At 43.1% G+C, this 23,785-nt stretch overlaps 1 protein-coding gene and 1 long non-coding RNA gene across 3 annotated transcripts in view; one reads left to right on the top strand and one right to left on the bottom strand.

Annotated features, from left to right (window-relative positions):
• Positions 1–214: 214 nt before the first annotated feature.
• The window catches only part of LOC132652131 (uncharacterized), a 77,321-nt gene continuing 53,750 nt past the window's right edge, over positions 215–23,785 (bottom strand). Inside the window, exons 1-3 of one of the 2 annotated variants that reach the window (XR_009589615.1) lie at positions 3,896–3,970; positions 1,841–1,954; positions 215–806 (exon numbers count right to left, since the gene is read on the bottom strand). This is a non-coding gene — a long non-coding RNA (uncharacterized LOC132652131). Of the gene's footprint in view, positions 807–1,840; positions 1,955–3,895; positions 3,971–23,785 lie in introns of those variants that run through there. The other variant, XR_009589614.1, reaches the window with a different exon arrangement.
• Positions 4,682–7,282, top strand: LOC110551549 (polyadenylate-binding protein 1-like). The gene has a single exon (XM_060376906.1). The coding sequence runs from the start codon at positions 4,872–4,874 to the stop codon at positions 6,765–6,767; it is 1,896 nt and encodes a 631-aa protein (XP_060232889.1). The 5' UTR covers positions 4,682–4,871; the 3' UTR covers positions 6,768–7,282.

The following is a 23,785-nucleotide window of genomic DNA, read 5'->3' as shown; positions in this document are numbered from 1 at the left end:
TGGTTTTCTCCTAGTTCCCTGATGGGAGCACATGGCTTCCCACCCCAGAACTGTTGTGTGTTAGGCTACATTTTGCCAAACCCATTAAATAAGCCCTGTTTAGAATACATTAACCTTAAGAGCCAAATAAATCCATCAATAGCGTTTATTTGCCACCCACCACGTTCCGTTCCCGAGAAGGATGGAAAGTCACAATTAAAAGCGAACACACGGATTGAAGGTATAGAACATTTATCAGCGAAAATGTCAGCTACCAAATTTTAAAGCTCAGAGAGAATTTGGAAAAATAATTTCCCAAGTAATTTTCGGGGAACAGGAGCTCTCGGGGGGGACATGACTAAGCCTGCAGGGTCAGGCAAGTTAAAATGGGGTTTCTGCACACAGAGGCTCTTGTGCTTGGGCATCTGTCTTATTTTTCTGTTTCTGCGATGATGCACTCTAACAGAAACATAATACCGGGGTCCAGTCTGACACAGTGGGGAGGGAATGGCTGCAGGCGCTGAGGGATGTGCTCACAGCGTGCCGGTCGTCCGGAAGCAGGGATGGCTGCCTGTCCTCAGTTCCCTTTCTTCCCTTATACAGAATGGTGGTGCCCATAGTGGGCAGTTCTTCTCATCTCAGTCCCATCGACGTAACCCCCCACAGGCATGCCGGAGTCCTGCTGGTCTGTCCCTTTCCTGGGTGATTGTAGATCAAGATTAACCATGATAACTTTAAAATGCGCCACGAAGCTCCAATACGGTCCTGTTGCCTCCCTTGGGAAATCAGTGACTTCAAGTTGTTACTCAACTCCCATTACTTTGTAACTGAAGAAGAGGAGATAAAGTGACTTGTCCAAGATCATGCAGCTCACAGCAGAGACAAGATCAGGCTAATTTAGCTCCTTTTGAATCTAGTGCCTTGCAGCTGAAGTTATTAGTTTCCTAAAGCATACTTTTTTTTTTTTTTTTTTTTTTTTGTGACAACAATTTACACAAATTGCTTGGTTAAATGATCGAAGTTCAGGAAAATGAAGGAGACCCAGGGTTTTGGAGACCAGGGTTCTGGCCTGGAATTGCCTTCTCCCCTGTGGCTAATTGTGTAAACTGCCCTAAGTGTCTTGAGGCTGGCTTTCTTCTATAGCTGTTAGCTGAACACATAGCATTGACCTGTGTTGCTTTGGGCCTCTGGCTAGAAATTTAATCTCATTCCAGGGTCAAAAGAATTCTCTCAGAGAGGATTTAAGAAAGATGAGGTCCTGGAACTACCCAGATTGGAACCTTTTTGAGGAAATGGGATTTCTTTTCTTCTCCGCTGTATCTGCCTTAATATTTCACATGCATTAGATGCTAAATCAACAGTAAATGACAATACCATAAAATAGCAACAGAAAGACAATTAGTATGCTATATACATAAAATTGTCTACAAGGCACTCGATGAGGTACTGCCTATGTTTTTTTTTTTACATTATGAAATTATGGATTTAAGTAATAAGGCTTGTTTTTTTTGTTTTTAACATTGTGTGTGATATTAGAAATGGAAACATAAGCAGGTTGAAAAATAATTTGGATGCTTAACATACTGGGCCCAAGAGAGTGATTTGTAGTACTTAATAATATAGTTAGAACTAATTCCATTTTCCTAATGTAGATTGTTTTTCCAGTCCCCTGGCAGGTACCACATTGAGGCATTTAGAAAAAGGATGGCTTCCTTGGGACTGAGTATAGAATTTGGTCGTTACCTTATTTGAAAGATGAGAAGAGTACATTAACGTGTCAGGAAATTTGTGGGGTCATTAACTTGAAACTCTGCCCTCCAAAATAAATATGTCAGCCTTAATTTTAGTGGAGGTGACTCACCTATAACCCAAAGTTCATGAAGCCATTCTTGGGAGACACAGTGGTTCTGTCACAATGAATGGTGACAGGGATGTGGAACTTCACCTTGAGCAATGGCCCAGAGCGGAATCCCCTCTGGGATGGAAACAGATAAAGAGAAAGGGTGCATAAGAGAGATTTGTATTTACTCTTTTGTTCCCCTTCCATACAGTTTCCACAGGCAGCCGTAACTATTACAGCTAGAAACAATAATGGCTCTATAACCATCCCGTAGCTTCTAAAACACTCTGGAAAATGAAAACAAATGACGTAATAAGCATTTGAGAAAGCGGATCACGAAGAATGCTGAAGCAAATAGGCAAACACAGGCCGCCCTCTCCCTGCCCAGAGCGGGCCTTAGACCTTCAACAACCCAGCTGCCACCCACCGACCTCAGCACTGTGATATGCTTTGTTGTCAAACCACGACCTCCCACTGTCCCTTCAAGGCATCCTCTTAACATCTGTAAAATGTACCCCATTAAGCATAACAAAACGAGTAAACATGCCCCTGAAAGCAACATTATTAAAAATGACGGCGCTCCACACTGACTCTCCGAGCTTTAATTAAAAGGAAAGAATCAGGGGCAGGAAATTGATATTTTCCCCCTAATGTTTTAATGACTTGACCTAACTAGTGTATCTGTACAATTTGCTAACACCTCATTAGAGTTATGCTAAGTAACCAAACACAACAGTGCCAAGGAAAATGTCACGGAACAATTTTACATGAAGAAGGGAGCTTAATTAAAAGTGACTTAATTTCCATTTTCTGGGACTGTAGATGTTCAAGAGGGCCAGTAACATGTGTATCTGTAAGATTAAAGTGAAGTGTTGGTAAAAAAAAAAAAGGGGGGGGTGATTGGAGTATTTGACAAATTGATTGTATGTGCTTTTTCAAAAAAATAACTACTTTACCTGCAGCTGAGCCATAGCCCCTCAGAAAGCACAGCCTACCCTAAGAGATATAGTTTTTTTTTCTATCTTCTGACCAGGTTTCATGGTTTTCTGTAAATTTGTACGACCGTCTCATGAGCAGTGGAGATAAATTAGGTTCTTTCCCTACCTGGCTTGTTCAAACTGAATAAACCTGTGTTATTTTAAAAATTAACTGCCTTTTAGCATCAAAGATGCTTCCATCAAACTGAATTCATGTTATGAAGCTTATCCATTTAATGGCACTCCCGTTGACCCAGTAGCTCTGTGTCCTCATAGCCACAAAGGCAGATACACTCCAAGATGGCCCCAGGACTCTTCCCTCCTTCTGTTTGAGCCTATGTAATCCCCTGCAGAATGTGGATAGGACCTTGGCTTGCTTCTAATCAACAGACAACAGACCATGGCAAAGTTATAGGATATATGTTATAGGATATTTCTGATTATAATACTGGTGGTTATAATGCCTGTTTAGTAAGGGAATTCCCCTTGCTGGGTTTGAAGAAGCAAGTTATTATGCTTGCTCTTCTGCACAGGAACAGGGAAGCCTGGAAGCCTCTTGCTGCTGACCAGCATGAGAGTGAGGCCATACTGTTGGCCTGCCAAGAGCTGACTCTGCCAACAACCTGATTCCTTGGGGAACCAGATCCTTCCCTAGTGGAAAGTAAGATGCTCGCCCTGGTCAACATCTTGATCACAGGCCACCCAGCTAAGCCTCAGAGATTCCCTAGTGCTGTGACATGAGGCATCACCAGGAGCCTGGACCATGAGAAGTCCAACCACACATCAACTCCTTGAAGGACCATCACATTGGGCACATCTCTCCTTACAGTCTTTCTTTTCCTGATTCACATGGACCATGAGGCAATCAATTTATAATTTAATTCTCTCGAGGTTTTTTTTTTTTTTTTAGTATTAATGTGTCTGTGTATATGATGTGTGTGTGCGCATGCGTGTGGATGTGTGCTACCATGTATATATGTGTGTGTATACACACAGGAAGGGATTAGAGGGCAACTTTTGGGAACTGGTTCTCCCTTTCCACCATAAGTTCTAGGGCTTGAACTTAAGTCGTTAGGCTTGCATTGGCAAGTGCTTTTACCTGTTGAGTTATCTCGCCAGCCTCTAAGTCATGGATCTTGATTGATTCTGCATATTAAATGATTTGCGTCTCTGTGAGACAGAAAGAATCATAATCAGCACGGTTGGAGGTGATTAGCTATCTTTTCGGGAAACCGGAATTGATCCACAGGACGTTTACCAGCGTGCTGCACAGACTCGAGTGATCTACTTACCAAGCTCTCTTCCTTACCAGCAATTTCTCCTAACAAAGGCTGATTTTGTACGATACATTGTTCTAACAAAGATAAGAAAGAAAGAAAATGGAAACATTATGATCCAATAAACACTTTATTTTTTTTTAAATACCAAAAGTGTCCCCTTTTCCCTGATGCTTAGTGTTGAGACTACAGAATGCCTTGTGGCCTTGGAACGCACATTCATTGTCTAAAAATAGCTCCAGCTCTTACAGCCTAAGGCAGGCAGATCACCATGAGTTCATGGACTGTATGGTGAGTTCCAGAACACCCTGCAGCACAGATAGAGAACCTGTCTTTAAAAGATAAGTCTCAACACACAGAGAAGGACAAAAATAAAACCCAATAAAAATAATTTTCCCTTACTTCTCAAAGACTTTAAAAACAAAACAAAACAAAACAAAACAGCGCCTCCCCTGCGTCTGACTTTTACTTTTGTTATTTTCTTTTATAAAACAGCGGCTGAAGGGCCATCTACCCACCCACGCCTGGCAGGGTCCAGAAGAGACCCAGCTGGCCCATATTTGCATGCAGACTGGCTTTATTCTCCAGCTGGCCTCGCTCCCAGGGCAGCACGCACTGCGCAGGCGCGCGGCCTCTGTGGTCCCGGGGCTCTGCAGCCGTTGGGGAGGTTTCCATCCCTTTGGTTTTTGACCCTCTGCGCTTGCCCGCTCCGCCCCTGCCTCCACCCCAGCCCAGCGCTGGCCCCGCTCCTCTTGCAGGAAGGTGCTGGCCTGCGGCCCCAAGGGCAGCAGTGTCCAGATGAACTCCAACGCCCCAGGCTGCCCCATGGCCTCGCTTTATGTGGGGGACCTGCATCCCGATGTGACCGAGGCGATGCTCTACGAGAAGTTTAGCTCGGCCGGGCCCATCCTTTCCATCCGGGTGTACAGGGATGTGATCACACGACGCTCCCTGGGGTACGCTTCCGTGAACTTCGAGCAGCCTGCGGACGCGGAGCGTGCTTTGGACACCATGAACTTCGATGTCATCAAGGGCAAGCCTGTCCGCATCATGTGGTCTCAGCGTGATCCGTCGCTACGCAGGAGTGGAGTAGGCAACGTCTTCATTAAAAATTTGAACAAGACCATCGACAACAAAGCGCTGTACGATACATTTTCTGCTTTCGGCAACATCCTTTCCTGCAAAGTGGTCTGCGACGAGAACGGCTCCAAGGGCCACGGGTTTGTGCACTTCGAGACGGAGGAGGCGGCGGAGAGGGCCATCGAGAAGATGAACGGGATGCTTCTGAACGATCGCAAAGTGTTTGTGGGGCGGTTCAAGTCTCGGAAAGAACGGGAGGCCGAGCTTGGAGCGAGGGCCAAGGAGTTCACCAACGTTTACATCAAGAACTTCGGGGACCTCATGGATGACGAGACCCTGAATGGCCTCTTCGGCAGGTTTGGACAGGTTCTAAGTGTGAAGGTAATGACCGACGAAGGCGGGAAATCCAAGGGCTTCGGGTTCGTCAGCTTCGAAAGGCACGAAGACGCCCAGAGAGCGGTGGAGGAGATGAATGGAAAGGAGCTCAATGGGAAACCCATTTACGTCGGTCGCGCTCAGAAGAAAGGGGACCGGCACACAGAGCTCAAGCGCAAATTTGAACAGGTGACCCAAGACAGAAGTATCCGGTACCAGGGCATTAACCTTTACGTGAAAAATCTTGATGACGGTATCGACGACGAACGCCTCCAGAGAGAATTTTCCCCGTTCGGAACAATCACCAGTACAAAGGTTATGATGGAGGGGGGTCGGAGCAAAGGGTTCGGTTTTGTGTGCTTCTCCTCCCCGGAGGAGGCCACCAAAGCCGTTTCAGAAATGAATGGCAGAATCGTGGCCACGAAGCCACTGTACGTAGCTTTGGCCCAGCGCAAAGAAGAGCGCCAGGCTCACCTCACCAGCCAGTATATTCAGAGAATGGCGAGCGTGCGAGCCGTGCCGAATCCCGTGATCAACCCCTACCAAGCAGCACCTTCGGGGTACCCCGTGGCCGCAGTCCCACAGACTCAGACCTGCGCTCCGTGCTGCCCTACCCAGGTTGCTCAACCAAGGCCAAGCGCTCGCTGGACTGCTCAGGGTGCCAGGCCTCATCCGTCCCCCAGTGTGCCCGGTGCGATCCACGCAGCTGCTCCTAGAGCGTCATTCGCTACCTTGAGACCAAGCCCTTCGCGTGTTCCTCAGGTGGCATCAGCACATCGCCTTACCAACACATCATCAGCCCAGACAGCGGGTCTACGGCCCGCCGCAGCTCCTTCCGCCGCAACTACTCCTGTTCATTTGGTCCCACAATATAAGTATGCTGCAGGAGTCCGGAACTCCCAGCAACATCTCAATGCCCCCCTGGCGCAACAGCCGGCTGTTCGGGGACAGGGTCAGGAACCTTGGACTGCTCCCATGTTAGTAACTGGTCCCCAAGAACAAAAGCAAATGTTGGGGGAAAAGCTGTTCCCTCTCATTCAAGCCATGCATCCGACCCTGGCTGGTAAGATCACGGGCATGTTGCTGGAGATCGATAACTCGGAACCACTTGGTCTGCTTGAGTCCCCTGAGTCCCTGCGTTCCAAGGCTGACGAAGCTGTGGCTGTACTTCAAGCCCACCAAGCGAAAGAGGCTGCCCAGAAAGCCGTTAGCGGTGCCTCTGGTGTTCCAACTATTTAAACTGACCAGAGACCTCGAAAAAGAAACTCACAATTTGCAGAAGAAAAGTATATAAACGTTGAAAAAAAAAGTAAATATTATTTTAAAAAAATGGTAAAATATAAAATAAATAAAAAAAAGGAAAGGAAACTTTAAACTTTATGTACTGAGCAAAATGTCAGGTCTAGTGTTAGGCCTAGACTTACTTAAAATCAGCAACCCCCCCAACAGAAACAGTAAGACGCTACAAACCAATGTTTTGTAGACCCCAGGAAAAGCATTTTCAGCCGAGTAGAAACATTTAGAGCATTCTTTTAATTTTGTAATTCTTTATTGTTGAATAGCTCAAAATGTCAGTTCTAATAGCAGAGTTGATAACTGGGCAAGGAAACGATTTAAAATTCTTGCTTTAATAAAAACTTACACAGTGGAAAAAAAAATATCAGGAGTTATATAGGTAGGGATAATGTGCTCTATCATTTTCTTTGTATTGCTCTATATTAAATTATATATTAGAATAAAGAACAACTAGATGACTTATCTTGTGCCAATTAATCAGCATCGGCGGTGGGAGAGAGCTACGTGTTGTGCACTGACGGTGTAAGACCACAAGTTGGCAGACATTGCCTTTATACAGCTTGCAATCTTTCAGGGAATGCAAACCATTGAGTTCATGACCCCCAGGGACCTCTGGCTTGCTTCCTGTTAGGTGGAAAATCCAATCAGGGAAACTGAGAACAACAAAAGCTAGAACGTCACAGGAGGACGTAGCCTACTTCTTGCCAAGTCAGTAGGGACCACTGATGGGAAGACGGAGGCATGGAAGAGCCTGTCTTCTCATCCAGAGAAGAGCCTGGAGCAGATGCTTAGATGGCAGGCATAGAAGGGTGGGTGTTTAAATCAAGTTAAGAAAACACAAGAAAAAGAAGAGTTGGAAGTAGCAGATCACAGCTAGAGAAGCTGCTTAGAACTGATGGCAGATATAGTCCTAATAAGCCACATTCATATACTGATCATTGTTCAATGTGTAAGTCGTTTGCCTCAAGCCAGCATTGGTACTGGGGACATGTGAACACCGAGAGAAGTAGGGTGAACTGAGGATCTAAGGTAGAGGCTACAGGAGAGGTGGGGTCTTTATGGGAGTGGAGATGGGGAGGGACGTAGAGGAGGACAGGAGAGACTGAGAGAGAAGAGAAGATAGAACACAGAACTGGAATCCAATGGAAGCAAGGGTGTCAGGAAATGAAGGTAAGGAGTTTTTCTGAACTGCTGAGCTTTCATTTTGCATCTGCCAAGAGACCTTGGACCTTTATGGAGGTTATTTCAAGAGTCTGTCTTCTGATCCTTTTGCTTTACTGCCTACCAGGGTCTTAAGCATAGTAATAGGACATTAGTTGTGTGTCAGAAAGTGACTCTCTGACTCCCATAGCATTGCTGAAATATGATGACATATCAAACTGGCTTTTCTGCATCATAGTGTCGGCTCAACATATGATAACTACCATTCTGCTTTTGGAGAGTTTTCATCGTTTATCTTTTAATGATGAACAACCCATATACAGAAATGTCTTTAGAACATTATTCTTGGGGCCACCATTTTTAGATGAGGGTAGTATCTTCTCTGTAGGTGTGAGAAACAAGGCTTTGATAGAGTCAGTGACAGATCAAGTTAAACAGATGTCGTCATCACTAGGGTCCATTCAGCTTTTCCATACTCTTCCGAAATGATGTTTGTCACTGTGATGTTTCACTTTCATAGGATTTGAATTCTCCTGGGAGACACATATACATCAGGGTATGTTTTTGAGTGTTTCCAGGGACACTCACTTGAAGAAAAAAGACCCATCCAGAATGTGGCTTGTACCATCCCATGGGCTGGTAAAAAGGAGAATGTGAGCTGAGGGATCAACATTTATTTATCTCCTTCTGTTTTCCAATATCAGAGGTGATATGACCATCTGCCTCACACGCTCCATCACCATACCTTTTCTTTATGATAGGCTATACCTTCAAACTGTGAGCCAAAAGAAACCTTTCTTTCCTCCGGTTGCTTTTGTCAGGTACCGAATCAGAGCAGTGAGGAAAAGCAACTAATTCAGTCGAGTTAGACATCTCCATGAATTAGCCTTTCTTTAGCAGCACAATCGTATATAGGGGAAACTGAGCAGGACACACGTAAATCCTGATAAAAACATTTTTTTTTGTTTTGTTTAATTTTAAGAAGACATCCAAATAGCCCCTGGCTGTCCTTGAGACATTTGTATGTTACGGATTTTTATCATTTCTTCTGCTCTTCGGAGCTTTGGATTTACTGTCTTATCACTCCTCAGTGGCCTTAATGTGCCCCAAGTTTCTGCCCAGAGTCTTCCCCTGGACTCAAAAAATGTTTTGTCATTATCTAAGATTTTAAACATATTTGAAACTAGTAAACAGAATTTGAAAAATGCTATCATCAATTCAAAACCCAAACTAAATATAGAACTACAATAAGCCTGGCTGGCAAACTGGTCTAGGAGAGGAACATACCTATTTCATTTGGCCTTTGGGCACAGGTAAGTAGCAGTAGTTCAAAGGACAGAACCCATCTCCCAAGTGTCATGGGTTAGGACATGGGTCTTAGTAGAGAAACAAATGGCATATTTTAGAACCCAGATGAATCATTGGCGAGAAAATAGTGGTCCCACAACAGCTGCTGAACCTGAAAGTAATTGGCAACTTCAGAGGTGAAGATAAACACTTCTCCAGTAGACCTTCCTGGCAGCCAGTGAATTTAGCGGAGAAAGCAGACCATGGCTGCTCAGGGAGGAGAGAGATCCTGAGGGGAAGTGGGTAGGTGGGAGGCAAAACACAAAAAAATAGTTAGTTGTTCAAGGTACAAGTATCTGGCGCCATTGCAGTATCATTGATTAAACACACAGCCTCTGGTGATCATTCTTTGGACTGAATGTAAAGTTGGGTTAATGCACACATCTCAGAAGCACTTGCCTTTTAGGGGAGCTGACTGAAGACTCTGCTGTACCTCTAGGAAACAGCATCCTGAAGAGTTTTACTCTTATTTACATTCTTACTTATTAACTTTCAATATACTTGGGGTGAGGGAATTAAAGTGATAGATACGAATCCAACTGATTTTATAGCCAACTGGAGGAGCAAATGAGGTATGCTGTCTGCCTTTAATTGAGGTTTTAAATATTTCAAAAGTTACAAGGACTAATGAGGTTATATGAAATTGCCCAGAAACCAGAATTCCAGAGCCTCACAGGCATCACTTTTTAAAAACACTGGGAAGATAGTTCTCTTGCATACAGTGTACTCTGGTGGATGAACTGCTTTCCTCAACCAGGAGGTGGGAGAGGGCAGGAGATGCTGAGAGCAGAAGATCACAGTACAGGGAGCTCCCCACCTTCTGGTCTTCTGCTGACATTGCCCAGATTTGTGTACTTTCATTTGTATCTCTATCTGGAACTGATTTAGACTGGAGTTAATTAAGTGCACGGGGCTTAGAATGACAAAAGTCTGTTTCCCATCTCTAATATTAGCTTCCAGAGCAACAAACAAGCTGTTCTGGTCAGATACATCTTAACAGTGCATTGAATCCCCTCACATTATTGTTAGGAAACAATTTACAAAAATCCAATCAAATTAGGCAAGAAGTAAGCCCACAGAAAAGCCTTGTCTACACCACATCCCAAGCTGGCAGTGGTGGCCAGCTAACTTTTTATCAGGAATCAGAAGGTTGCTAAATGGCAGATTTGCAAAGCAGCTCCTGCCTAGAGCACCTGGTTCTCTAGGCATGCTGACAAATGACAGGGCGCTTTGGCCTTAGCCCATCCAGAACACCTGGAGGGTAGCCCTGAGGGAAATCCTATCACTCTGTCCTCAGTGTTCCAGAGGATGCAGCACCTGTTGTTGACACATCTGGCGCTCCAGCTTTTCCATAATTTCCCACGCTCTGGGAACGGCCATAACATTTTAAAGCTGAAGGAAGGATAAAGGGAAGACATCTGACAGGAATAATCCCCAAACCCGGAGTCGTCAGACATCTCACAATATCCGCAGATAGAACCGGCTGCTTCCGATGTATACTGCCAGGCATGAGGGACGGGACAAGGACAAGTTGGAAATTGTGTCTGTTTTCTCATTGCATGCATGGATGGCATCTCTTGGTTTTCCTTTAAAAAACAAAACAAATCAAAACATCTCTGAAGCTAGAATAACTCTTTCCAACATCTCTGCTGCTTCAAGTCTGTTTTGGAGAATTTCTTCCTTTGACCAAGTCGACCTTGACTTTGAGAGACTCAGAGGCTAAGGGGATATTGAACATGACCCAGGTTCCATCTCTGTCCCAACACCTGGCTAACACAGGCATCCGGGAGCCATGTCTTATGTTTTAAGGTACAGCAGCTAACATGCTTGTGCCGGAGGGGAGGGGTCTGTGTGCAGAGAGAGCATGGTGGCATGATCCCTAAAACTCCGTCAACAGCTGGAATCTCCAACAGCTGGAATGCTCAACAAGTAGTGGCAGTTTCAGCCTTACTATTGTGAATGAGATCCAAACAAACGGAAGACACAATCTTAATCTGTAGAACAATTGGGAAATTGGCTTAAGGTGATAGGCATTTATTTCTGCTGTTTGGGGATGTGATAATTAGACAATTGTTTCTTCTTTGGAGTGCTCAGTAGAGCTTGCATAAGGAGCTACCAAAAAAAGCTTCTCATAAGAGAAAGAAAAGCCCACAAAATTCAGAATATCAACTCAAGTTTGAAGGAACTTGTTTCTCAGAAAGCAGGTATTTTAAAGAGAGGTCAAGATGATTGACAGGCTATTCACAAGACACACTAGAAGAAAACCATAGTTTCTTATTGTCATCTCACTAAATGCCGTCCATCATATCAGAGATAAGGGCTGACCTTCCATTTCCTCTGTCGGTTTAGAAAATCAACAGTTATACTTCACAAAAAGAAGCTGCTTGTTAGCATTTTAACTCTGGCCTTCCTGGCCTCCTCTGTGTGACTGACAGTGCTCAGCACTGCCCACACCTCAGGTGGGAGGAGCTAAACAGGTGTCTCTGGGATGGGGTTAGCTCCTTAATGAGGACCCAGAGTATGCGGGAAAAGAGCCAGCCATAGCAACAGCCTGGAAAACCCACAGGTAAGAGGCCAATGAAATGCATTGTCAACCCTTTGCTTGCAAGCTCTACATTAAATAACTGAGGCCGCAAAGGGTTTTCATCTATATGTAGCTCTTGATAGATAGCTGCCACTAAGAAGCTCACTGCGAATTTATAAGACTGTTTGTATAATAATTCTTTTAAAAAATCATAGCATAATCCACAAAATCGGAAAATCTAAATGAAATGGATGATTTTCTTGATAGATACCATTTACCAAAGTTAAGGCAAGATCGGCTTAACAACTTCTATAAGCTTATAACCCCTAAGGAAATAGAAGTTTCCCAACCAAAAAGAGTCCTGGGCCAGATGGTGTTTGCAAAGAATTCCATCACACTTTCAAAAAAGAACTAATACCAACACTCCTCAAACTATTCCACAAAATAGAAACAGAAGGAACATTGCTAAATTCATTGTATGAGGCCACAGTCACCCTGATACCTAAACCACACAAAGGCCCAACAAAGAAAGAGAATTTCTGACCAATCTCTCTTATGAACATTGATGCTAAAATATTTCTGACCTCAAAGACTCTCTGAACGTATCTCTTTGACTCTCACATTTTGAAATGATTTAGAACAATGATCTCTCAAACTCCCGACTGTGGCAACTGACCTGAATGCTGATGTAGAAAGAGCACAAAACCAGGATACGGGTGCATCAGAACCAAGAAGATTGCATGTCTACAGCACTGAGAAGAAATTGTTCTGCATAATAAATTGTAGTCAAGGAGGGGAAGGGGAAAGACAGTCGGGGCCCAAACATCTTATGTGGCAAGTATGAGTTGTCTTCTCAGAAGGAACTGGACAAATGCCTGTGATTTGAGACATCACTGGTCAGGGCTCTCTGCCTCTCTCATCTTTCTTCCGCAGGACAGCACATTATGCAACCCCAGAGATGCTAGAAATGATGTAGTTCTATCTCTTCTGGAAGCATCAAGGCATGTTGGTACAGAACATGAGCTTTTTAGGCACATAGACCTAGGTTCAAATCCAGAATCTGCCACTTAGAAGCTGTGTGGTTGGGAAAAAGCTACATTAAGTTTGCTGACTCTCAGAACCCTACTCTCACACAGAACTGTTGGAAACCACCGAGCCTCAGACGACTTTTCCGGTGTTTTTCAGGTAACTGGCTTGCTCCCATTTGTTTAGTTGATGTCCCTGTTTGGAACCCAGCCATTATCAATTGACACAGTGCTAGGGAGTGCCTGAGAGCACGGAAAAATGATGTGGGGTGCTGGAGGCAAAGCACCAAACCCATACCAGGAAAGAGAATCTCTACTGTCCTCAGTTTACAAAACAACTGAAGACTGCCCAGGTAATATAAGGTCTTGTGTTATCTCTGAATGTAATCGAGCCTCTCTTTTTGAGCCCCTTAATGATTTAAATACACTAGCTAGCATTTGTTGATAAAAGGATGCTGTGTTTTAAGCTAATCAGGCCTCTGGGAAATTAGAACCAAGAAATAAAGGAAACATTGGACTTAACTAAATGCAAAGCTGCTCTGAGTTCTCAAAACAGCATCACCATCCAATATTGAAAACGCTTAACATTATGTCATTCTGGGTGGGTCTGAAATTGGACTACATTTTTTGACAATCTCTTCCCCAGGGTCATAGCTAGCAAAAACAGTCCAAGGACATGACCTGCAGGTTATGTCTATACAACACATTCACACAAATGCTGAGTTCTGGGGTTGGTGTGGGAGATGGACACAGTCTGATGAATGCCAGACGTATAAAGCTTTTTAAAGTTGTTTCAGCTCCGTTCCTTAGGAAGAGGAGGACTGCAGCAAACCACCCATGAAAATCTGAAATTCATTCAGTGATGGCGTAATTTTTTCCTCAGGTCAGAATTATTTGACCTAAAATATATTTTAAACAACCGAACAGTAACACATCTCTCTTCCCAACTGTAATGGTTTGTCATTCACACAGTTAAAATAACTTCCCCACCCTGGTGGCAAAAAGAACTCCAGAGTGCCAGGAAATAACTGTCCCATAGATCACCAGAGAACTCTGACTTTGCAAAAAAGCACATGTGAAATCACTCAGCAGGCTGAAAGGCAAAAGGAAAAAAAAAGAAAGAAAGAAAAAGTCAGCCTGGGAGATTTTAATCAGGGAGGTATTTCCTCCTGCAGGCTTCCAACAGCCAGCATGCAGAAGATGGGTCCAGACACATCTGCATGGCATATGTCATTCTTCACACGGTGACATCACAAGGCAGATCCTTAACACGTTTCTGTAGCTTTGCAAAGAAGTGATTTGACTCCTGCACGGGATCAAAGTCGGGCTCAAGCAGCAGGCCATGCATAACATGCAACACTGCTGCTTGGAAAAAGCAAGGACGTATATCAAGAACACAGGTCCTTTTTTTTTTTTGATACCTATCAAGAACACACATACTCAGTTTTGAAAAATGAAAGGTAAACAGAAGGTTAAGCTGCTTCATGGCCTCTAAAAGTAGTATCTTTTGCCTCATTGCATGAGTCTGTATTTCTGAGAGTATGTGTGGAATAGTGAGGGTGTGTGTGTGTGTGTGTGCGTGTGTGTGTGTGTGTGTGTACGTACATTCATATCTTTGTCCCTGCCAATATTTACATTCACCTGACAACATTATGTTATTTCTCTGGCTTGAAGACTATAATTTCTTTTATTGATGCTAATCATTGTGTTCAAAATCAGAAAGCCACTCCAAAGTGCCACTGTGGACAGAGTTAAACATTGAGAGGTATAGGTTTGAATGTTGTCCTAGTTACTTTTCTATTGCTGTGAAAAGACACCAAGACCAAAGAAACTTATAAAAGAAAATGTTGATTGGGCCTCATGGTTCCAGAGAGTTAGAATCCATCATCACTGCAGGGAAACATGGCAGCAGGCAGGCGGCAAAAGGATTACCCTCCATTATTACAAATGGAAAGTGCAGAAAAAGAGAGCCAGCTAGGAATGGCGTGGGCTTACAGGCACCCCAGCGACACACATCCTTCAGCAAGGCCCCACTTCTTAATCCTTTCTAAACAGGTCTACAGACTGGGGGTCAAGTGTACAATTGTGTGCACCTATGGGGTCATTCTCATTTGAACTCCCATAAACTGGCACCATGATTCAGAAATTAGTTTAAAAGGTGGTAGGAGTGTGAGTTCTGATTCACAGAGTAGATCTTTCTTTCTTTCTTTAGCTATTTTCTGGCTGCTTCTAGGCATTTATAGAAGTACAATGTTCATCCTATGTATCTGAATAGCTCACAATTGGTTAACTTATAAAACACACAAAAGGGAGTTGGGAAGATGGTTCAGTCATTAAAGTGACTCCTGTACCAACATGATGCCTTTGATTCAGGCTCCTGGTACTCATGCCGAAAGCCAGGCACAGCGGTGTGTGCCTGTACTTGCATCACTGAGGGGATGGAGGTAGGGAGAGGCCTGAAGTGTATTTGCCAGGCAGGCTAGCTAAACCCTTGAGTTCTAAGTTTAGTGAGAGACCCTGTCTCAAAAACTAACATGAGGTGCTAAGGGGGAAGGACCTTTGTACCTACCTCTGGCCTCCATGTGCCTGTGGCAGAGCACCAACATGGGCATGAAAACATGTCACACACATACATGTGTGTGTATGTATACACTGTATACATATCTATGTGTATGTATTTATACACATACATAAATGTACTTGAATAAAACTCTAAATCAAAAATCTATTTTTTTTCTGAAGATAATGCTTCAATTAAAAAAAAGAACAAGTGAAATAGCCATCATGTGGTACCGAAAATAGTAAAATGACAGTGGGTATTTAAAGATGCTGATTTAATTATAAGCTTATTGAGATAGTCACAAACGCCACCAGCATGACAAAATCCAGATAAATCTATTTCCATTATTGTAGGTACTACTATTTGCTGACAGGGGCTTAAGACTTCTAAACAGGAAATCTTTACACCTAGGTTATTTTATGTAATAGGAACAAGGGTCAACTTGAGAGAGTCATCTTGTTAATCACCTCTGCTTAATATTTCTGAATGGTTTTTCATTGTTTTTTTACAACAATGATCTAAAGGCATACCTGCAAAGTACCCATGACCAGGGCTTTTCCTACCTTCAATTTGATCACAGAGCACTCTCCCCTCTAGGGCTGTAAGTGTGTTCTTTCCAAGGATGCTTCGTGTTCCTCTTCCATGGCCTGCGACACATTTTCTCTGGTCATTAACACGCCCTTTTTATCCCATCACCCAATTCCAGCCCAACCTCACCTTCCCATAGTCCCTGTGGGAAGTTGCCTCCTCTCTGACAGCTTCTTGCTCTTTTACCACTCTTGGTTACTCATATGAAGGACCTCAACCATGGCCTGAAACGACCATTTATGGGGTTGCTTAGGTAGTACCCATCTCTACCTCCAAGTGAGTACCTCCAAGAGGATACTGACTTCCTCATTCAATGTCGAGCTCCTCGTGTGCACAGAGTATGGTTTGCACTTCACAAGAATTATTCCAGCTGACCTCTAGACAACTCATTGGAGGGGGGGCATAATCAGAATAAGGGAGGATGGTACAAGGACTGAGGGAAAGAATGATGGTATTTGCTGTGACCTTGTGGAGGGCTGTGGAGCTAGAGCAATGTGAGAGGAGAGGGAAGCCACAACCAACAAGACTTAACACTTGGTAGAACATGCAATATCCTCAGGCTAGTGTTAAAGTTTCCCTCTTCCCTCCTCAAAGTAAATTCCTCACACAGGTTCCCAATAACCCCGGTTTTCTATGTTGCTAACCTGCTGCCAGTCACAGGCAATGATTAATGGAGTGATTCCCCACACATAGGTTGTAAGAAGGGTTGATACATTTTTTTTGGTTCCCAGGGCAGTGCTTGCCCTGTTTCTGTTCCCTCTCAAATATGTCCTTGCACAGATGATAAATTGCATGATCTCCCTGGGTACTTAGGGAAGTCAGTAGCCCCTGAAATTGATAGATATTCTGACCAGCAGGAGTGCCTAGGGCTGACTAGTAGCCATGCTGATAAAAATCTAAGCTCTGTAAATGCATTAGTGCTTGATAAACAGAGAACAGGCAATGCTGCCTATGGCCAAGTCTATCAGGAAGGCTTGTTGCATCCTGCAGAGTTGGAAGGCACTCTCTAGTAGCAATGAAGCAGAAAGACCCTAGTCACTCCTGCTGACGTCTTCACTGAAAGTCATTGAGCCCTCCTCTTCCTTATCATTTATGAGGTTACATGACAATAGTGCCTCCGTTGACAGAAATGTCACATGAGCAATGCATAGGCTTTGCAAAAAATTACTATATGGTACCTGCAAGAAGTAGCAATGGAGTTCTGACTAATTGCCACAGCTTCTCAACTTGGACTGGAGTATCACAAAGAGGTCACCAAGACAGTGAACAATTTGATCTCATGCTGTGTACCTGAACTCAGAGCAGGGGACCAAGACATGTCATGTTCTTGATAACTTGAAATAGGAATATTAAAGTATCATCAAAGCATCCCTCATCTTCCCCCTATAAATCCTTTGTGCTGAAGGCACAAGGATTAGCGGGTGGTTTTCATGAGTGATTTTAATTTTGAATCCTAGTGGCTCAAAAATGTTCTTGAAATTACTACCCATTTTTATGTTTTTAAATTGCTGATTTTTCTTTCAATAAACAATTAAATTATACACTGTAATAAGTTCCCCCAATCTATACTTCTTGATGAAAAAGAGATATTAGCCCTATTTAGCATATGCATGGATTGTTTATACCCAGAGAGGCACATTGAAAAGATTTTGGCAATGCTTAAAGAGAAGTTGGTCTTATGAAAGGATTTAATTGAACAGGTTACTGATTATGACTCCATCAGGCATTTCCTGTGTACAAAATACAAGGTGCTACTGCAATTCAATTGACGCTGAAGAATGGTCTAACGTTTTAGTTAATGACACACTGTTTTAATTCATTGCGAAAATCATTTTAGGCTTCCCAAGTCTAGTGTAGAGTTTATTACATGTGGTTAGCTTCCTATAAATACCACTGCTGCTATCTCTTTCCATTCTGTTACCACTGGTCACTGCCAACAAGAGGCTCCCAGAGCCGGCCGATATGAAAGGCCTGTAGTTCTTTTAGAGAACAGCTCACATCATTTTTTTTTCCCAAAGCATTCCTTGTATAAGGGGATTCTCTGACCAAAAGCTGATTCTCTGGAATGCAGAAAATCTGAACAAAAACCAACAAGTTTAAAACTTGCCAGCTCAGTGATTCAACCAAGAAAAGCAGTTGTTTTAAGTCTCTACTGAAGACTGTGTGGGTTCTATTAAAAATATAAAATGGAACATAGAGACATCATCTATGCAAAGATATATCACACACACACACACACACACACACACAAAGGAAACAAAAGACAAAAGGAAAGTAGGCCTATACTCTTTCGCACAGGCCCTCAGATGTAGAAAATAAATTAAAAAAAAATGTTATGTGGGAAGTTTACCAAAGTGTCATTGGAAAGAGCAATACCGACACTTTCTGCTCTTCTCTGCTTCCTTTCCTCCCCTCACCCCTTAAATTAAAACTCAAAGCAGAACAAGGCTTCCTGGCTGGGCTATGAGGAACTATTCATTCCCCCCTCCCCTGTGACCTGATTAGTCAAACTGTCTTTGGAAAGATTAGTTTTCAATCTGTCCACTGCCAGAGAGGAAGGCCTCCAAATTAAAGCTACATCTATCTGTGGCTACAAAAGAGGCCCATTTTTAAAAATTTCAGCAACGCTTAACAAAAAAGTTGGTCTTATGAAAATATTTAATTTATTATTATTTTTAAAAGCTTGTATTTTGGAAACTTGTCAAACAATATGCTTAAAATTCTGCATACAAGGTTGGCTGCCTTGATATTTTCAGTGGTCAGGGCTTCATCAACTGGTCTTAGTGCAAAACAGCTTCGACTCTAGATCTTGAAATCATTGGACCCATCGTGGGGAATCTCAATAGAACTCTGATTCTGGCTCAAATATAGAGCCAGTTGTTTGGTTTCCTGGCTTAGCCTTAGAACAAGTGGTGGCCTTCACAGCTTTCCCAAGCACCCTTCCTGTGTAATTTCTTCTCTCTGCCTCTGCTTTGGAAGCCACACTGAAAAAAATAAGAGAAAGGTTTCTACAGGCATTGATTTTAAAAAGAGAAAAGTCTATGTGGCTGGAGCATCAGAGAGATGGGGGTTTGCCCAGAGCTTTCGGTGACCAAGCTTTTCTCCATTCTTGGCCAATGATGTTCCAAGGCTGTGTCTCAGATGGAAGAAAGACAACAGATTAGATATCTATTCATTCCACATTCCATTTGCATGCAAGTCTTTAGAAGACCCCCCCCCCCCAGTTTAGAGAAGGGGAAGAATCATTTTAGAAGACTTCTTCCATTTTGAAAATGGCCAATATAGTCACTTGCTAGCCTACTCCCCATGGCAGGATCGCAGAGGTCACACTGCGCCGAGAGACAGGCAATGTTCAACAAGAGTGGAGGGACTCTGAAGTCTGTGACTACTGTTTACACCATGGCAGCAGAGGTTTCACTCCTACTGAAATACTCCTACTGCTTAAAGTACTGGCTTCTCACTTTTCTCAAGTCCATCTTTTTTTTTTTTTTTTCATTTGCTTTCTTGTTTGTCTTCACAAATTTTATACATGAGCATTGTATCCACATCACTCTACATCACTCCTTCCTTTCCTTCCCTCCTCCAACTCTTCCTGTTTCTCTTCCTCTCCCATACAAATTCATGACCTCTTTTATAATTATTATGGTTTTACACACACACACACACACACACACACACACACACACACACACTGGTTACCGAGTCTACTTAGTGTAGCTTATATGTACATATTTGTATATACATCCAGGGCTAAACACTTGGGATTTAACAATGCATGTAAGAGCTCACTCATATAGCCATATTGTTTCTTAAACATGCTGGGATGAGTTTGAACCTGGAAGCCATATTTTCTTTCAACTAACCAGACGAATCTTTGTAAGTTCTTAGAGCTAGGTTTGCCCACAGAAGAGTCTTCCATTTTGAATGATGCCTCATTTTATTCAGTGAAGGAAAATGGTTAAAACAATAGATAAGATCTATCTTAAAAAATGAACAACTTGTAGAAAACTAAGCTGGTAAAGGCAGATGTTGTCTGGGCATTGGAGACACTTAGAGCCCTGTAGCAGTCCCTTTTTTTTTTTTTTCATTATGACTAGATATTTCACAAAAAGCAACTTAAGGAAGAAGGTTTTACTTTAGTTCACAGAAGAGGAATACAGTCTATCACTGAGGGGAATGCAAGGTGGCAGGAATGTGAAGTGATGGATCACATTGTGTCCTCAGTCAGGAAGCAGAGGGAGATGGATGCTGGTGTTCGGCTTGCATGGCCTTTCTCCTTCTGATTCAGTCTGAACTCCAAGCCAGTGAGACAGTGCCGGCCGCATTCTGAAGAAGTCTTGTCACCGCAGTTAAAGCAGTCTAGAAACACTCTCTCAGACATACCCAGAGGTACTTCTAAATCTGGTCAAGTTGACAATGAAGAGTAGCTACTGAAAATCTTACACCAACCATTGTAATGTCAGGCAGAGACTTATTGGCAGCCTGATGCTATTTAGATTGTTTCACACATCTGCAAAGCAAAGGAGCAAGTGCCACATGGAGCAACAGGTCTGTGGGGAGATGAAGGAGCCCTGACTGAGTGTGTCAAGAGTAGATGAAGTCCATATGATGATGAGTGCATATGTTGACTTGGTCACAGCCATGTGAAGGATCTAAGTCCTCAGACCCATGGGAATGACAAAGGCTCCAACCCCAGGGTGAGGCTCAGAGGAATCGAAAACATTCCTCTGTTCAGAATTATTTGAAACTGGTGAAGTTTGAGGTTTAGAGCAGGGGAAAAGCTTGTGGTACCCCGCTTTCATTCACATTGAACACACAGCCATTGTTACCACAGGGTTTGAAAGACTATGATTGCAGGAACCCATCCTACACAGGGAATTCCTAGAGATGTAGAGTGGTGAGGGAATGGAAAAAGAATGAAACGCACAGAGAAGCTAGGCTCAGGTGGGCTCTGCACACTATGTAGGATTGTACCAACTGGCAACCTAGAACTTGGGATGTTCACAGCACAGGGGGTGGAGTTAGCTAGTCTTAGTAAGAGGCCTCTGTCGCTGAGCAGTCTCAGACTGGAAGTGTTCAGTCATTTTTTTCAGGCCAGAAAAAAGTCCCTGGTTTACCATTCCAGTCATAGAAATCGTTTTGCTTTTAATTTTTGCATTGCATTTATTTTTTAAAATTTTTGTATGCTCCATTATAAAACCTTACAAATAAATTAACAACACCATGAACCCATTCTGGACACCTCAGTCCATACAACTCGTAAACTTCTTTACGGTTGGAATAGCCATCTGGAACAGAAGCTGTGGAATCTCATGTTAAAATTTACACTTTTATCATTTAAGCACATATCCACTGTTGAAAACAAAAAACAAAAAAATCCATTACAGAATTAGAACTAGAAAAACAATGATATCCTATTTTTGTAACTCATGTCCATTATCTACATTCGGGTCTTTTGTGTATGTGTAAAAATACATGCTCAGTGCAATGCTTGACACATTGGAGATTCTTTTTTTTCTTTCAATGCAGTTTATTCAGGAACCTTGAACAATCATCTGACCCTGGGGAAAGCCAGCCCACAGCTTAAATAGCCTCTGGGTAGCCAACCCCAGCGTGCCTCGTGGGCAATGCAGATAGGTCCACATACATGGAAGCAAGCCAGATCCTCAGCCTTAGCCAAATGTGGAGTTGTTCGTGACAGAGAGCACTCACCATCGGGAAGGTGGAAGGAAGGTGGAAACTAGCTCCATCTTTAAGGTGCGGCATTATGCAGCTCTCTACACTTCCCCCTTTTTGTTTTAAACGCATCAGGCAAGAGTAGAGGTCTGATCTCTGATATTAGAAATAAATTGGGACTTTGTACTGATGTTCATTTAGGTGTCATCCACCCAAAGAGCATCAGACCCATCCGATACCTTTTTCTTAGAGGCGGGACCTGGGGCATCAACCCGCATGCAATCAGCCATGCTCTTCTCTGGGTCCAAAGCGGCTGACCCTGAGTGCAGTGCTTAGCGTCGCAATAACATTTTAGCTTTTTATGGTAGCCAACCATGCTTGGGGAGACTGTCCTGCTTCATTGGAGATTCTTAGTAAATACTTTCTGACCTGGCGTGTGTCAACTACGGTACAACTAGGAAAGAAAGAAAAATACGTAATTATGGAGTAACTGTTAAAGAATTTAATGACTTAAACCTAGTAGAGCAGCCTGTCTGCCAGAAACTTGAGATGAGACTCAGTAAATGGTGGATATGCTGAGGAAATTCCCCCATTTTCTTGAGGATTCCCAAATCTAAGGTAATTTATAGAGGTTGACTAAGAACTTATTGTAGTTTTTGTTAGTTCTAAATAATACGCTTATATACAAGCACATGATGATTACATAAGAAATTTCATATATAAATGCAAATATGTATACACACGTATTTGCCATTATGTGGTTTTTCAGAGACCAAAGATTAGATACGTAAACATTTGTAGTGAATATAGGCCAATTAAATATCTTGGTTCAGTGAACTCCGGAATAAATGAGACAATCTCCTGGGCGCTTTGACGTGTCTCTCTGCATCACACCTTGCCCAGAAAGCCCAGCAGCCAATTGAGCTCTTACGAATCAATCCCTGGGAGGTAGCAGTCCACATTGTGCTCAGATTCTAAGCACTGCTACTTATCTCAGAAAGGAACACCAATACAGAGGCTTTGGAGAGATGGCCATTTCTCTCAGGTACAATGCAAGAACAAAGAGCCCTAATGGGGCACATTCTTGAGATCACACAAGAACAACCGCATATTAACAAGCAGGAGGCAATTACCCCAAAATGACAGGCATTAGTGAACCCGGGTACTGCAGGGATGGCTTGCCCCTGCACCACGGAAATTGATGAAATCATTTTCCTGACTGCGCCTGGAGGAAGATTAAGTGACAAGTCCTTTGTGTTCAGGAGTGTGTTGTCTGTTCCTCGGACAATGGACTGGTCTTAGTATATCAAGGGTAATATAGATAGGTTGCGATGCATAAAATCACCACTGACACGGAATGCTTAGAAACCATTTAAGCCCATACTACACAACAGGATTTGTATAATTAGTAAGCAGTAAAAATGAACAAGTAAATGAATGACCTTTCTCTTTTCAGCAGAACGTTTATGGATTCTATCTATTGACAGTTGTAGGCGACGGTATCTGTCCTGTGATCTTGGTACCTAATCACCATCACCGAATACCCACCTGTTGCTCATGGAAATGCGATAGTTAAATGCTCATAATTATGTGAAACATAAAAGACGAATGTTGGGATAACCCTCAATCAATGATTCCTAAACTTCAGAATCACCCTAATGTCAGCTCAAGCAGATCTCTTGGCCCTGCTTCTAGAGCTTTTGACAAAGAATCAGCCTGAGAAATTGTTTCTGACAACTTCCCAGGTGAGACTTGATGCTGTTGGATAGGGACCACACTTGCAGAACCAAGGCACTAAGTTAATAATAAACCATCTGGCAAAAGGTTGCCCTTAGGACTGAACCTTCCTTTCTGGGGGGTGGAGAATCTTTTGCATTTTCTGCTTTAAACATCCAGGACACAAGTATGACCTGGTGTTTACATAGATCGGCTTGTGGGTATCTTACAGCTACAGCGTTTTTAGAAGGATCCAAGCTCCCCTTAGCTGTAAGAACAGGTTGCTTTGTAAAGAACATAGAATTCAGCTGAAGCCCCATCTTCCCAAAGGCCTGTGTGTGGCAAGCACTGAACTTCCACAGGA

This window comes from Meriones unguiculatus, chromosome 2, assembly GCF_030254825.1.
Source record: "Meriones unguiculatus strain TT.TT164.6M chromosome 2, Bangor_MerUng_6.1, whole genome shotgun sequence".
In the NCBI taxonomy this organism is placed as follows: domain Eukaryota; kingdom Metazoa; phylum Chordata; class Mammalia; order Rodentia; family Muridae; genus Meriones; species Meriones unguiculatus.
This window is presented reverse-complemented; position numbering and strand designations above follow the sequence as displayed.